Source organism: Orycteropus afer, unplaced genomic scaffold (genome assembly GCF_000298275.1).
Source record: "Orycteropus afer afer isolate SDZICR_OR568_19922 unplaced genomic scaffold, OryAfe1.0 scaffold00025, whole genome shotgun sequence".
In the NCBI taxonomy this organism is placed as follows: Eukaryota; Metazoa; Chordata; class Mammalia; order Tubulidentata; family Orycteropodidae; genus Orycteropus; species Orycteropus afer.
Genome location: NW_006921612.1, coordinates 4,711,087 through 4,724,892, shown reverse-complemented (window position 1 = coordinate 4,724,892; position 13,806 = coordinate 4,711,087). Strand labels below are relative to the sequence as shown.

Sequence of the window (13,806 nt, the reverse complement as noted above, 5' to 3'; positions counted from 1 at the left end):
TTGGAATTCCAGAACAGGAAGAGACAACTAAAACCACAGAGGAAAAAAAAATCCCATAACGAAAATTAATGAAGATTTGTTGGAAGACAGCTTCCTTAATATGATGAAAGATGAGAAGATATGCATTCAAGAAGTTCAACAAAGCCCAAACAGGATAGACCTCAAAAGAAAATCACCATGATACAGAAAGATGTCCAGCCCCACTGATGTGCAAAAAAATTCAAATCCGAACTACAATAAGATATAGTTTTTCAGCTATCAGATTGGCAAAAATTAAAAAGATTCATGATACCTAATATTGGTGAGCATTTAGGGAAATAAGCACTCTTATTCATTGTTTGTGGGAGTGTAAATTGGCTTGGTATATTTGGAGGGTTGGCCTTAATTAAAATTATAAATGTTCATAACCTTTATTCTAGTAGTTGCTCTTTAGCAGTTCATTTTACATAGATACTTGTACAACTGGGCTAATATATTTATAAAGGTACTCATTGAAACATTATTTTTAATATCAAAATAAACACAACCCAAATGTCCAATAGTAGGGAATTAGTTACTGCACAGCCATAAATGATGTGCTATGCAGTAATTAAAAGGAATGAGGAAACTTTATTCTTTTTAAAATTTATGAATAAATGGCAAGATGTTCACAATAAACATAAGGTGAAAAGAGAAAATTTTAAATAGGATATAGACTCTTATATTCCTCAATGAGGAAAATTGTGTGATTCAATTGTACCACAATGTGTTGATGGCTCTAGTTAGTATTCACAGTTAGGTCAGAGGCATTTTTTGTCACACGGAACAAGTGTTTTTTCCCGCAGTTTTGTCAGGCCATGTTTTTGTGAGGTGTTCCAGCCTAAGTGCAAGTGTGCAACTACACTTGTTACGTTTAAGACTTCATAGGGGAGCTCTGGTAGCGTAGTGCCTAAGGCACAGGACTGCTAACCAGAGGGCTGGTGGTTCAAACCCACCAGCCACTCCTCGGAAGGAAGGCTGGTCAATCTACTTCTGTAGTGATACTGCCTCAGAAACCCAAGGAGGGGTTGCCATGAGTCGGGTCCAACTCGACAGCACATAACAACAACAACAACAGGGCTAAAGTCAAGAGCAGCAATGAGTCATTAATAAGATGATGAACAAGTTCTGTTTTTAGATCTATTAGGAAAGAAGCACATGTGATATATTAGGTATTGTAGGAGTTCCAGGTTCATTCCAGGGTTCAAACACTTCCTGAGCAGCTGTTGTGGATAGGAGCTGGAGTTACTACTGCTTTCACTTAAGCAAATAATTGCTGAAAGTATTACAGTGAATATGGCAATATGAGACAACAACTTGGTCATTTCACTATAATTATGATAACAATAAAACCACTGACCACAATAGAATAGAAGCTTCATGAGAGCAGAGATTTTATTTTGTTGTTAGCATCTAGAGCAGTTTTTGGCACATAGTAGTAGCTTAATATATGGAATGAATGAATATATATAAAAAAATGTATCTAATCAGCATCCCAATATATAACCAAACCCCAAACCAAAGCTACTGCCATCAATTCGATTCTGACTCATAGTGACTGTATAGGACAGAGTAGAACTATTTCATATGATTTCTAAGGTGTAAATCTTTACAGAAGTAGACTGCTTCATCTTTCTTCCATAGAGCAGCTGGTAGGTTTGAATTGCCAACCTTTTCATTAGCTGCCAACTGCTTTAACCACTGTGCCACCAGAGCAATTTCAACATATAACAGAGACCCCAATTAGGATCATTTGAGAATAATTAGGATAATTTTATAAAGAGACAATATTTATGTGTGGATTGTAGGGGAACCACAAGGGATAGAGCAGGCATCCAGGGCTGGTAGTAAAGAAGTTGGTATACTACTTAGACTGGAAGGTATGAGAGGAGGAAGAGGTTACTGGAATCAGGAGGGAACCAGACTTCACTCTCTTTCTTCCCATCTCCTACTAAACCCACCCAAAGCCAGAGGGCAGGGAACCCCCCAAGTACAGTCCATAGAGGTCTGCCTCTTAGGCCAAAGCCAGAGGGCAGAGAACCTTCCAAGTACAGTCCATAGAGGCCCAAGTGCCAACTGAAGACAACATCCTTACACTCTCAGGGACCTGGTACTTAATATACATTACACTAAACTGCAAATAACCCCTTGCATTCAATAAGTATTATTATGTTCCTCTTACAGCTGAGGAACTGAGACTGATATTAGTTAGATGAGTTGCCCAAGGTGATTAGTATGAGGCAAAACCACTGTTCTGAGAAATGCCAACATTTGTGGAAAGTTAAAATATAAGCCATAGAGACCATACAGATAGCAATGGGGTCTGGTGGCCGGAACATAGACTTTGGAGTTCACAGACAAACTGAATCACTGGAGTGCAAGTTACTTCTCTGAGCTTTAGTTTCCCCATCTGTAAAATGACATAATGCCTATCTTTCAGGAATTTTTTTATGAGGAATAAATGAGACAAGAATTATAGAATTTTTCTGGTTACCTCTGTATTGCGTTAAGAGAAGATACCACAGATGAGATGACATTAACAAATAGGAGTTTATTCTTACAATTTTTGGAAGATGGAAGTCTGAGTTAAAAGTGCGAGGCTCTAAGGGCTGTGTGGAAGCTCCTTGACCTTGGGCTTCAGCTCTGTCTCTTGCTCCCGGCCCACTGAAGCTAGAGACATCTCTTCACTCAGGCAGCTACTGGCTGCTAAGGCTAACAAGCCCGAGGTTGACAAATAAAATGACACAGTCCCAATGTTACCAAACAACATGGCAGGCCATTAATTCAAGTCCATTAAAAGTCCCAAGATCGGCAGAGCATGGCAGGCTGATGAACAATGACTCAGCTACATGCAGGGTTCAAGTGTGCCACAGGCTAGATAGAGACAGTTTCCCAGGCCTAGTGTGCCACAGGCTAGATAGAGACAGTTCCCCAGGCCTTCTCCTTATATACAGGAAGCAGACCATAGCCCTAAGGCAGCTACTCAGCTGCTCACAGTAGATCCCACCATGGAGTTGATTACCAGTCTCATCTTGGGGAATACTACATCCAGCTGCCCAGCCACTCAACCAGGCCTAGCCAAGTTGACACACAAAATTAACTACCACAAGAATGTTTGGCACTTGGATGACTCCTCTAAATGGTAACTACTACCAAAAGATGACATCAACTCAAACCATGGAACTTTATGCCTTTGGGAAATATATCAAAAGGCTGTTTGTATTTCCTCTTGGATGGGGGAATATGGTTGTTCATCTTTTGTTAACTACTTCATACTTGTAATTTTCAGTTTTTGACTATGAGCACCTATTATTTTGATAGTTGGGAAAACATTGTTCTACTCCCTTCTCCCTTATTCCTTCCTTTTATCCAGGGCCTCTCAGTTCTCAGTTCTTCACTAAATAGTTGTAAGAACTTGGACAAGTTGCTTAACTTCCCTTTGCTCCACTTTCCTTCCCTGTAAAATCAGATAGCATCTAATCCATAACATTGTTGTGAGGATTGAAAGAGTTAATACAGGTAAGGTGCTTAGAATATGCCCAGTACATAGTAAATGGCATAGAGATGATGTTATTGTTATTAGATGCTATTGAGTCAGTTTCAACTCATCGTGACCCTATATATAACAGGCCCTAGTCCCCTGGGCTCCATACTTTGAGTGGCCAGAATAGGCAGTGCTAGATGCCTGTAACATGGAAGACCATGACAGTCATGCATCACATATGTCCATTTGAGCAATGACCAACTGCATATATGTCTGTGGTCATACAAGGTTATAACAGAGTTCAGAAATCATGATCGGAGAATAAGACATAGCAAACACAACGGCTTCCCGCACATCATGTATTTCATGTCTTGTATACAAAGCAATTGTGCTTCCAAATGTATATATAACCTACAATTCATGTCTTGATAGTAAAAATAAATGCCTGTTACTGCTTTATGTATGTACTGTAGTGTACTTTCTGTCTAAAAAGTTTACTCTATGATGGTGTATGCTTCAACTTGTAGGCAGCAGCATGCAATTTCATGTATCTTGTGTCTCTTGAATTGTAGAGTTCTCTCTGTTTAATTTTCTTTTGAATATATTATTATGAAGTGCATCATAGCTCCCAAAAGCAGCAAAACCAGTGCTAGTGATCCAGCAGCAAGAGGCAAAGGAGAAGTATTTATTTGGAAGTGAAACAAGGGTATTAAACAACATGGAGGTGGAAAATCAGTGAATGTTATTGCTGATAATTAAGGCATGTCACACTCACTCTCAGAAACAAACAAAAGGTTCTTCATGATCAGCTCTACTGAAAGCTATAAGACTAAATATGAGAGGTACCTATGTCAGATATGGAGAAACACAAAAGAGAATCTCCCTCAGCATGCTGAAAATCACTGGTGGGGCATGAAGCTTGTTCAAGATGCTTAAAGAAAAAGCAGGACCAGGCTACAGTATGGTGCTTGCACAACATCCAAGTGACATAATAACATCCCTTTTCACAGAACATGCAACACATGACTGTACATTGGAATTAAATGACCCAAGTCCACCCTCCCTGCAAACACCACCTCCCTCCTCAGTCCTGGGAAAATGTGGAGAGATGGTCTGAAGCAAAGATTTGCATTATCAGAGTGTTTATACCTGTCCCTAGTTTGGTATGTTCCCCAATTGGATTTTTAATTGATCACTGTCTTAGAACAGATAATTCTTTGCTACCACATGTTTAGTGCCTGTTTAGTTATATTAATAATATTAATAGTAACCTTGTACAATGAGGATGATACTCATTTTACAGATAAGAAAATGGAGATTCAAAGAGATTAAGTATATATGACTGAGATCACAAACAAAAGCAAACAAACAACTCACTGCCACCAAGTCAATTCTGACTCAAAGTGACCCCCATTGGGTTTCTGAGGCTGTAAATCTTTAGTAACTAGATCTTCCTTCTGCAGAGCAGCTGGTGGCTTTGAACTGCTCACCTTCTGATTAGCAACCAAATGTCTTATCCACAACACCACCAGAGTAATTGGCAGAGGTGTGCACAATTTGAACTCTGACTCCAAATCCTAAGCTTTCCTTTCCTTTTGCATACTTATGAAACTTCCTGTATGTTTTCCAGGGTTTTTTTTTTTTTTGTAGCTTCTGATTATAATAGCAATACTGGAGGAAAGTTGGGCAATCTACTTCCTTAGTGATACCGCCTTGGAAACCCAAGGAGGGGTCGCTATGAGTCGGGTCCGGCTCGATGGCCAATAACAACAACAGCTGGACTATAACCAAAAACATGTAAAATAGGAAGAATATTTTTGTATAATTGCAGACATAGTATATGCATAATTTTGTATCTTGTATTTTTCCAGGTAACATTAAATACATGCTTTGTTCCATGGTATTGGAAATTCTTTGTAAACCTCATATGCAGTAGCTTCTTAATAATCTCTAACCTGGATATACCCTCATTTACTAAAACAATTCGCTATTGTTGGACCTTCCAGGTGTTTCCAATTTTTCACTGTTAGCAATAGGGCTGTGAAGAAAATCTTTTTATTCAGAAAACTTTTTTCTGTTTGTACTATTTCCTTAAAATGGTTTCCCAGAAGTGGAATTACTGGTTCAAAGGCTATTAACATTTTAAGTCTCTTCATACATATTGCGAAAATATTCCTCAAAGGTTGTAGCAGTGCGTTTTCTTGCCAGGAGTGTATTAGAGTATCTTAGGGCATTTTTCTCCTCTAACCGGCTGTTCTTCTCTTCTTTTATGAAAGCCTCATAAAAAGAATGGCTCAAAGCGTGGTAGAAGTAATGGAAGACACAAAGGGAAAGGTTCAGGAGAACCTCCTGGCCAATGGAGGTAGGTAGATGAAGTGCTCTTATTTTAAGTGTTTTCTTAGCTCATTTTAGACCATTAGTAGCCATAGCTATGACTTCATAGTAATCCCGGAACAGGCCTCCATCAGCCACACACCCTGTTTGTAATTCACCAGCACCATTTTGTTGTGAAGCAATGCCTCTTCACAACTTCATAGTGCTCTTGTATCATTTCTAAGGTATCTGACTTTTCTTACCCTATAGCTGAACTCCCCAATGAAATTTGAAATGAAAGTGGTTCAATGGTGTCTAAGCAAGACTCTTGTTTTTGGCCCACACACTTCTATCAGACTCCATTCTTTTCCATATGGAAAATTCTATCCCCCCAACCAGTGGAAGAAAGGTTGGAATGGATTTATTCCTTATTCCAGACAAGAACAAAAAAAAATGCACTCATGTGCAGAGGAATGCTTCAAATGAGTCATAATGTGTTGTCCAGTAAATAGGAGACAGAGGGCTAGATGGAAAATGCATTTTGTAGCCTCATTCACATCGGAATTTCTGCCTACTCTGTGTTGTTACAACTCTTTTGATTCCAATAATGTTTTGGGTCATTAGTTGTGTGTGTGTGTGTATATATATATATACACACACATATACACACACATATATACACACACACACACATATATATACACATATACATGTACGTATGTATATACACACACACACACAAACTTTGTTGAGAATTTGGAAACTTTAGAATTAGGTGCTTAAGCATATAGGGATTATTAAACTTATGTGATTACATTCATGCATATATATTGAAAATGAAAGTACATATTACATATTTAACCCTTATATCATTAGTTACATATGTATTTGTATTTTTTCTGTCCTGAAAACATTAAAAGGCTTTTTATTTGTTTGTTTAAACTGACAAATGGAACTGTTCATACTCCCAAATATGAACTTTTTTTGTATCAATGTGATTTAATGACTCCACTTTATTATATTGCAGGTTTGAAGGAAAAAATGAAATGTTTAAAGAGTAGGTCATGCGTTGTGTGCTGTGTCTGTGCTCAGTGTGGTGCCCGCATGCTCCTGGGAAAGGGGAATCTCCATCTGGTTGTAGGGGTACAGTGATCAGGTTATGATGGATTTCTCACGTGACAACTTCGTACTTGGTCACAATATCCATATGACTCAGATAGCAACTATTACATACTTTTTCCCTTATTTCATGGGTCTCCCCTGCTGTTCCCCGAAGGGCACTGCATGCCACCTGGAAACTTCTGCATCCTTTTGCTTGCAGTGTGCTACTCGCCTTTATGACTGTCTACCTGCCTGCTCTTTGGCCCGTGGTTTTATGGATACTGGCTGCTGAAATGCCAGGGATTATCTTTATGTTTGTGGTGCTTCTGAGCTTCTTTCATACTAGGAGACTTCTTTTGTGGCCCTGGGGGAAGTGTCTGCCCAAACAGGTTATTCTTACTGTTGGTTTTTGGAAAGATAATTGCTCTGGATTTTCTCTCACGTGCTCTAACTGGTGGAATTAAAAACAGTAAATCACACTGGCCTGTGTGCCAGCACTGTGTGCAAGTATGTTTGGATTTGCTTGTGTGTATTGTGGACGCCTGAATGTTCATAATGTACATTTACTAATTGAAGACTCTGCCAAGTACTATAGTAAAGAGATCTTTTAAAACTTTCTTTTACTCAGGCTTTCACAGTGTTATGTGAATGGGGGATTTTTTTTCTTTTCTAGAAACCCAGAAAACCAAACAAACTGCCATCAAGTTGATTCAGACTTGTAGTGATCCTATAGGACAGCATAGAACTGCCCCATGGGGTTTCCAAGACTATAAATCTTTGCAGAAGTAGACTACCTCATCTTCCTCCTGGGAAGTAGCTGATGTGTTTGAACTACTGACCTTTTGATTAGCAGCCACATGCTTTAACCAGTGTACCATCATAGCGCCTACTTTTTCTTAGAGGTGGAATTTGTATTAGATATCTGTGGCAGGACACACAGAAATTTAGGGCCAGGAGATAAGCACCAAGTCAAACCTAGTGCTTATCCTGATCCTGCCACTAAATGCACTTTGTGACCATATCAGGTCATTTCTCTGGGACTTAATTTTCTCATCTGTGAGTAGAGTTAAATATGATTAGCTTATAGGCCCTTAACTTTACTGGGTACCTTTTGTTTTTGTTTGCTCATTACCCTTTAGCTGAGCTTTGAGCATGGAAGGACACAGCCATGTTTGACTATAGCGAAAGCCAAGCAAGTACTCAGTTCTTGATCTGGCCCACAGCATGTACACAAAAGAAGACATAAACACTCGAAGCCCAGTCCGGCTTTCTGAACATACTTGCTTCAGCCAGCCCTGTCACAGGTCCTCTCCTGCCTACCAGGTTTTCAGATGAGGCCATTGTTGCTCAAGAGGCCCTAGCTTGTTTACAGTGTGTTTTGATTTGGTGCAAGCTTGCTTGCATCATGGTCTGACTTGACATTGTTCCCTTTGAGGATGGGGTTTCACTGATTTCAGGCTAGAATATCAGAGGAGAGGCTGGTTCTATCCTGAGCACACAGAAAAATGTGTCAGGAAGGCTGTAGGAACCCAAAAAGAGATTTAATAGTGATCACACAATGTAATTAATTTAATGGTGGAGGCAAGTGTCTGTGAGGTTAGTCTACCTGAGGGGAAGAATACTCAGGGCAGGCCATTGGAAAGAGTTAGGCCGTGTCTGAATGTTGAGACAAAAACAGCAGTATGTAAGACAGACTGAGGAGTTGAGAGTGACTTAGCTTGGCTGGGTACTGGAGGTGACAGAGACAAGGTAAAACACATCCTAAATTACACACCTTCCTGACATCTCCTTCCATGGGCTGGTTACTCGGCTTTCTGGAGACTTGTTTCCTAGCCTGTGATAGAGGTAATGATTCCTAACTTTCAGCATGTGAGCAGAATATGTGGTAACATTTGACCAACTCCTGGCACACAGTCTGGTTCAGTTAGTGGATCTATTACTACTTCTGCCACAGGACGAAGTGCAAACTCCTCTGTAGATTATTCATGGTCCTTCACCAGCTGGCCCAACCTTTCTTGTTCAGCCACAGCCGCACTCCCACTGTCCGCAAGTCATAGCAGTTCAGTTGCCTTCCTAGGCCTGAATCCTTACTATAGAAACATTTTTCCATCATAATTTGGAGCCAGGGGCATCCTTGTCAATAGGTTGATATGTTAATTGTAATTCAAATGTTGTAAATATATCAAACTAATTCTCCTAAGAATGTCTTCTAAGTCCAGGTAACCTAGAAGGTATCTGGATATGGTTCTTGTGAAGGCAAAGACCAACAAATGACCCTCCTGCAGGATAGCTATGCCCTAGTTGTGGGCATACCAGGGAAAGGAAATGTGGCCCCTACTACGTACCAGGCAGGGTAGTTTGAAGGCGTATGAAGGGTGCTCTATTTGCATTGTCTCCTTCTATAATGGAGGTTACTTAATGTGTTCTTAGAGTTTGGTCATCTATAAAGTAGGGATAATAATAGTACTTAAGGGATAATAATAGTACTTAATAGCATTGAAGAGAAAAATAATTCCCATAAACTATTTACCTGGCCAAAGTAAGAATCAATAAATGTCAGCTTTTTTAATCATCATCATTATTGTAAGGTACTTCTTACTTGATATATGTTGATAATTCTGCCACCAGACCAGATTCCTTTTCTGAACCCCATTTTATTTCTGGAAGTTTGGTGGGGACTTGTTTATCCAACTGAAGCTCAGCTTTGTTCCAGATTGAACTCATTTCTTCTCCCCTCTGGCCCAATCCCATGCTGCCACCTTCTGTGGCTGCTTGGCTGAGTGATTGACTGTCCCCTTCCTCCACCCAGTCACTCATCCTGGAAGTCTGGGTGTCACCGCAGCCTCCTTCATGCCCCATGTATAGTTGTTCCTTTATCCTGCTGAGTTGGTCTTCCTTTCTTTCGTCCTGTGGCTTCAGATCCTCTTAGCTTAATCTTCTGAAGGAGAACAGCTACTTCCCACTTGGCTTCTCTCCTCAAAGCTGTCCTTCATATGAGCCCACAGAGAAATAACATACACAGTCTCTGAAATGCTCCTTCTTGGGCTGGCAGCTCTGCCTCTTGGATACTTGGTTCCCAGACCTGTTTGGTGATACCTTTCAGCCCTGCTGTCAGAGTTGGAGGTGGTATATGTCCAATTCCTGGCACCTAACAGGGCTTAGGAACTAGGATCTATTATTACTACTACCACAGGGTAAAGCTCACATTCCTCTAGCTCCTACAGGATCCCTTGTGACCCTGCCCTTGAGTTTTCTGTTCCTCCTCTCTCCACTCTCCCTGTTACTACCATCCAGCTTGCCCAGAACACATGTATCCCCAGAACACATGATGTTAACCATCCTCCTTGCCTAACACCTGCCACCCTGCTTCCACCAGCCCACATGCCAACTCTCATGCACTTTCAAGCCTCTGCACAGATACTGTGTCCCTATTAAAGGCTTCCTTGCCCTCTCTAAGATGAGATAGCCATTACCTCCCATAGCACCTTGTCATTCTTCTGTTACACAGCTCAGTACAGTGTGTTCTTTGGCTATTTCTCTCTCAAACCAACAGGGAGTGCCTTGAAATCAAGGATGTGGTGTGTCTGGTCTGTTTTCTGTACCCCAGCAGAATAGAGAGCAGGGGCTCAGTAAAGGTGGTTGAAAGTCAGGTGAGCAATGAGCAGTGTCTTCATATGCAGAAGGATATACTGGGATGGGCAAGTACACATACAACCTGGGCTGAGAAAGCCAATGTGAGAAGCTTGATCTTGCTAGGGTTGGAGGCATTCCAGGGGTCACAGTAGCACTGAAACATGCTGAGTTTCTGGCTTTATCACTGGTTAACCAGCTGTTGTTGAGTTGATTCCAACTCATGTGATCCCATGTATGTCAGAGTAGAAATGTGCTCCGTAGAATTTTCGATGGCTGATTTTTCAGAAGTAGATCACCACCACAAGAGGTAATTTATTAAAAAGAGGTAGCATACCAGGGGCGTAGTCATCAGCTGGCCCACAGTTGTTGTTGTTAGGTGCTGTTGAGTTAGCTCCGATCCATAGCAACCCTACATACAACAGAACGAAACACTGGCTGGTCCTGCACCAGACTCACAATCCTTGCTGTGCTTGAGCTCATCATTGCAGCCACTGTGTCACTCCACCTTCTGAAGGGTCTTCCCCCTTTTTCGCTGACTCTCTACTTTACCAAGCATGATAAAAATGTTCCTCTGACAACATGACCAAAGTAAGTGAGATGAAGTCTGGCCATTCTTGCTTCTAAGGAGCATTCTAGCTGCACTGCTTCTAGGACAGATTTGTTTGTTGTTCTGGCAACCCATGGTATTTTCAGTATTCTTCACCAACACCACAATTCAAAGGCATCAACTCTTCTTCAGTCTTCCTTATTCATTGTCCAGTTTTCACATGCATATGAGGCAATTGAAAGTACCATGGCTTGGCCTGGGCACACCATAGTCTTCAAAGTGATAACTTTGCCCTGTAACAATTTAAAGAGGACTTTTACAGTGGATTTACCCAGTGCAGCATGTCATCGGATTTTTTTGACTGCTACTTCCATGGGTGTTGATTGTGGATCCAAGTAAAATGAAATCCCTGACAACACAGTACTCTTCAAATGTTCATAGAACTAATCTGAAGAGAGCTGGCTGGCATTCTATACTCCCCTCCCCCCAAATTTCTCAGGTAAGAAAACTGAGGTTCAGAGAAGTAGAGAGGTGCTGTTACTAACTTTTCAGGTGTTCTGTAGCAGCTCGAATGACATTAAGTCTCGTGTGTCTGACCCTAACTCTAGGGATCTTTCCTTCACTCTACAGCTACCCAGAACACCCAAAGGCAGCTTTTTTATTTTATTTGTTTTTTGTATAAATAAGTCCTTATTTTTCTTTCCTTTTTTTTTTTTTTTTTTTTCTTTAAACAATAATTTGTTCTTGTTGAGGACTGTGGTGGTTATGTTGTATGTCATCTTGGCTGGGCTTGGTTGAGTGGCTGGGCAGCTGGTGGTAGTTATTCCCCATGATGAGACTGGCAATCAACTCCATGGTGGGATCTACCACAAGCAGCTGAGTAGCTGCTTTGGGTATGTGGTCTGCTTCCCATATGTAAGAAGCAGCTTTGGGAATGATCTCTAGCTTATGGCACACTTGAACCCTGCATGTAGCTGTGTTGTTGTTCAGCAGCCTGCCATGCTCTGCTGACCTTGGGACTTATAATGGACTTAAATTAATGGCCTGCTGTGTGGTTTGGTAACATCGGGACTGTGCCTTTTTACTTGTCAACCTAGGGGCTTCTCAGCCTCAGCAGCCAACAGCTGTCTGAGTGAAGAAAATGCCTCTAGCTCCAGTGGGCCAGGAGCAGGAGGCAGAGCTGGACTCCAAGGTTGAGGGGCTTTCACCCAGCCCGTAGAGCCTGGCACTTTGAACTTGAACTTAAAGCCTCCAAACTGTAAGAGAATAAACTCCTGTTTGTTCAAGCATCCCATTTGTGGTATGTTCCTGCCAGAGTGGCACTAGGTAACCAGAACAGGATATGCAAAACATATATCAACTCAGCAGTTTCTATATGTACCATTTAGTGACATTGATTACATTCTTCCAGTTGTGCAACCATTCTTCCCTGCTTTTCTGAGTTACTCCTCCCTCATTAACATAAATTCACTGCCCCCTAAGTTTCCTATCTCATCTTTCAAGTTGCTGTTGTCAATTTGATCCCATATAAATAGATCTTGGGAGCTCTGGTAGCATAGTGCCTAAGGGACTTGACTGCTAACCAGAAGGCTGGCAGTTCAAACCCACCAGGCACTCCTTGGAAGGAAGGTTGGGCAATCTACTTCTGTAGTGATACCACCTCAGAAACCCAAGGAAGGGTCGCTATGAGTCAGGTCCAACTTGACTGCACATAACAACAACAACAACAACAAATAGATCTTAAAAGAAAGGCAGTGATCAAGAAAGGCTTTTTTTTTTTGGTAAGGTGGAGGGTCAATGAGGGAGGGGAAGGCTCTCAACGAGATGGATTGACACAATGGCTGCGGCTATGGGGTCAAGTATAGTGGGGATGGTGGAGCTGGTGTGGAACCCGGCAGTGTTTCGTTCTGCTGTGCATAGTGTTGCTATAAGTCAGAGGTGACTTGACGGCACATAACAACAACAACATTGTGATTTGGGTGAAAGTTTACAAAGCAAATTCATTTTCCATACAACGGTTCATACACATTTTGTTTCATGACCTTGACTGTAATTCCCCACAATGTAACAGCTCCCTTCCCACTTCTTCCCTGTAGTTTAACTCTTTCCCATGTCCTTCCCTCCCATACACTCCCACTCCCACCCCTCACGCTAACTCCCTGTACAAACACTGCCCTTCTGTTCTCCCACAGTTGATCACTCTAATGACTGTACTTATGTGGTGTAAATGTTCACTCCTTATACCTATCTGTTGTTTGGCTGGAAGCCACAGGAGTACATTCAGTTCTAGACCTGAAGGATAACTAGGGGCCATAGTCTTAGGGGTCGCAGCAGGCTGTATCAGACCAGCACTACTGGTCTTTTTTTTTTTTTTTTTTTCCAATTGATTTTGAGTTTTGTTCCACATTGTTCTCCCTCTCTATCAAGGATCTCCTACATAGATCCCCTTCCAAGTGGATGACAAGGGTAGCCAGGCACCATCTAGTTCTTCTGGTCTCCTAAGTCATATAGGTTGCAGATTGGATGTTGTACCAGTCACTAGGACTAATTGTTTCCATGAATTTTGGTTTTCTTCATTCTTCTTTGCTCTGGACGAGGAGAGACCCATCATTGAATCTAGATGGCAGCTTGCTAGCTTTTAAGATCCTAGTCGCTACTCGCCAAAGTAGGCGGTGGAACAATGTTTTGTATAGTATGTTATGCCACTTGA

General features: G+C 41.3%; 1 protein-coding gene across 1 annotated transcript in view; it reads left to right on the top strand.

Annotated features, from left to right (window-relative positions):
- ATP6V1C2 (ATPase H+ transporting V1 subunit C2) overlaps positions 1 to 13,806 on the top strand; it is an 83,284-nt gene that overhangs the window by 39,413 nt on the left and 30,065 nt on the right. Inside the window, exons 3-4 of the mRNA XM_042783669.1 lie at positions 5,779 to 5,864; positions 6,843 to 6,872. Coding sequence (XP_042639603.1) covers positions 5,779 to 5,864; positions 6,843 to 6,872 — 116 coding nt within the window. The remainder of the gene's footprint in view (positions 1 to 5,778; positions 5,865 to 6,842; positions 6,873 to 13,806) is intronic.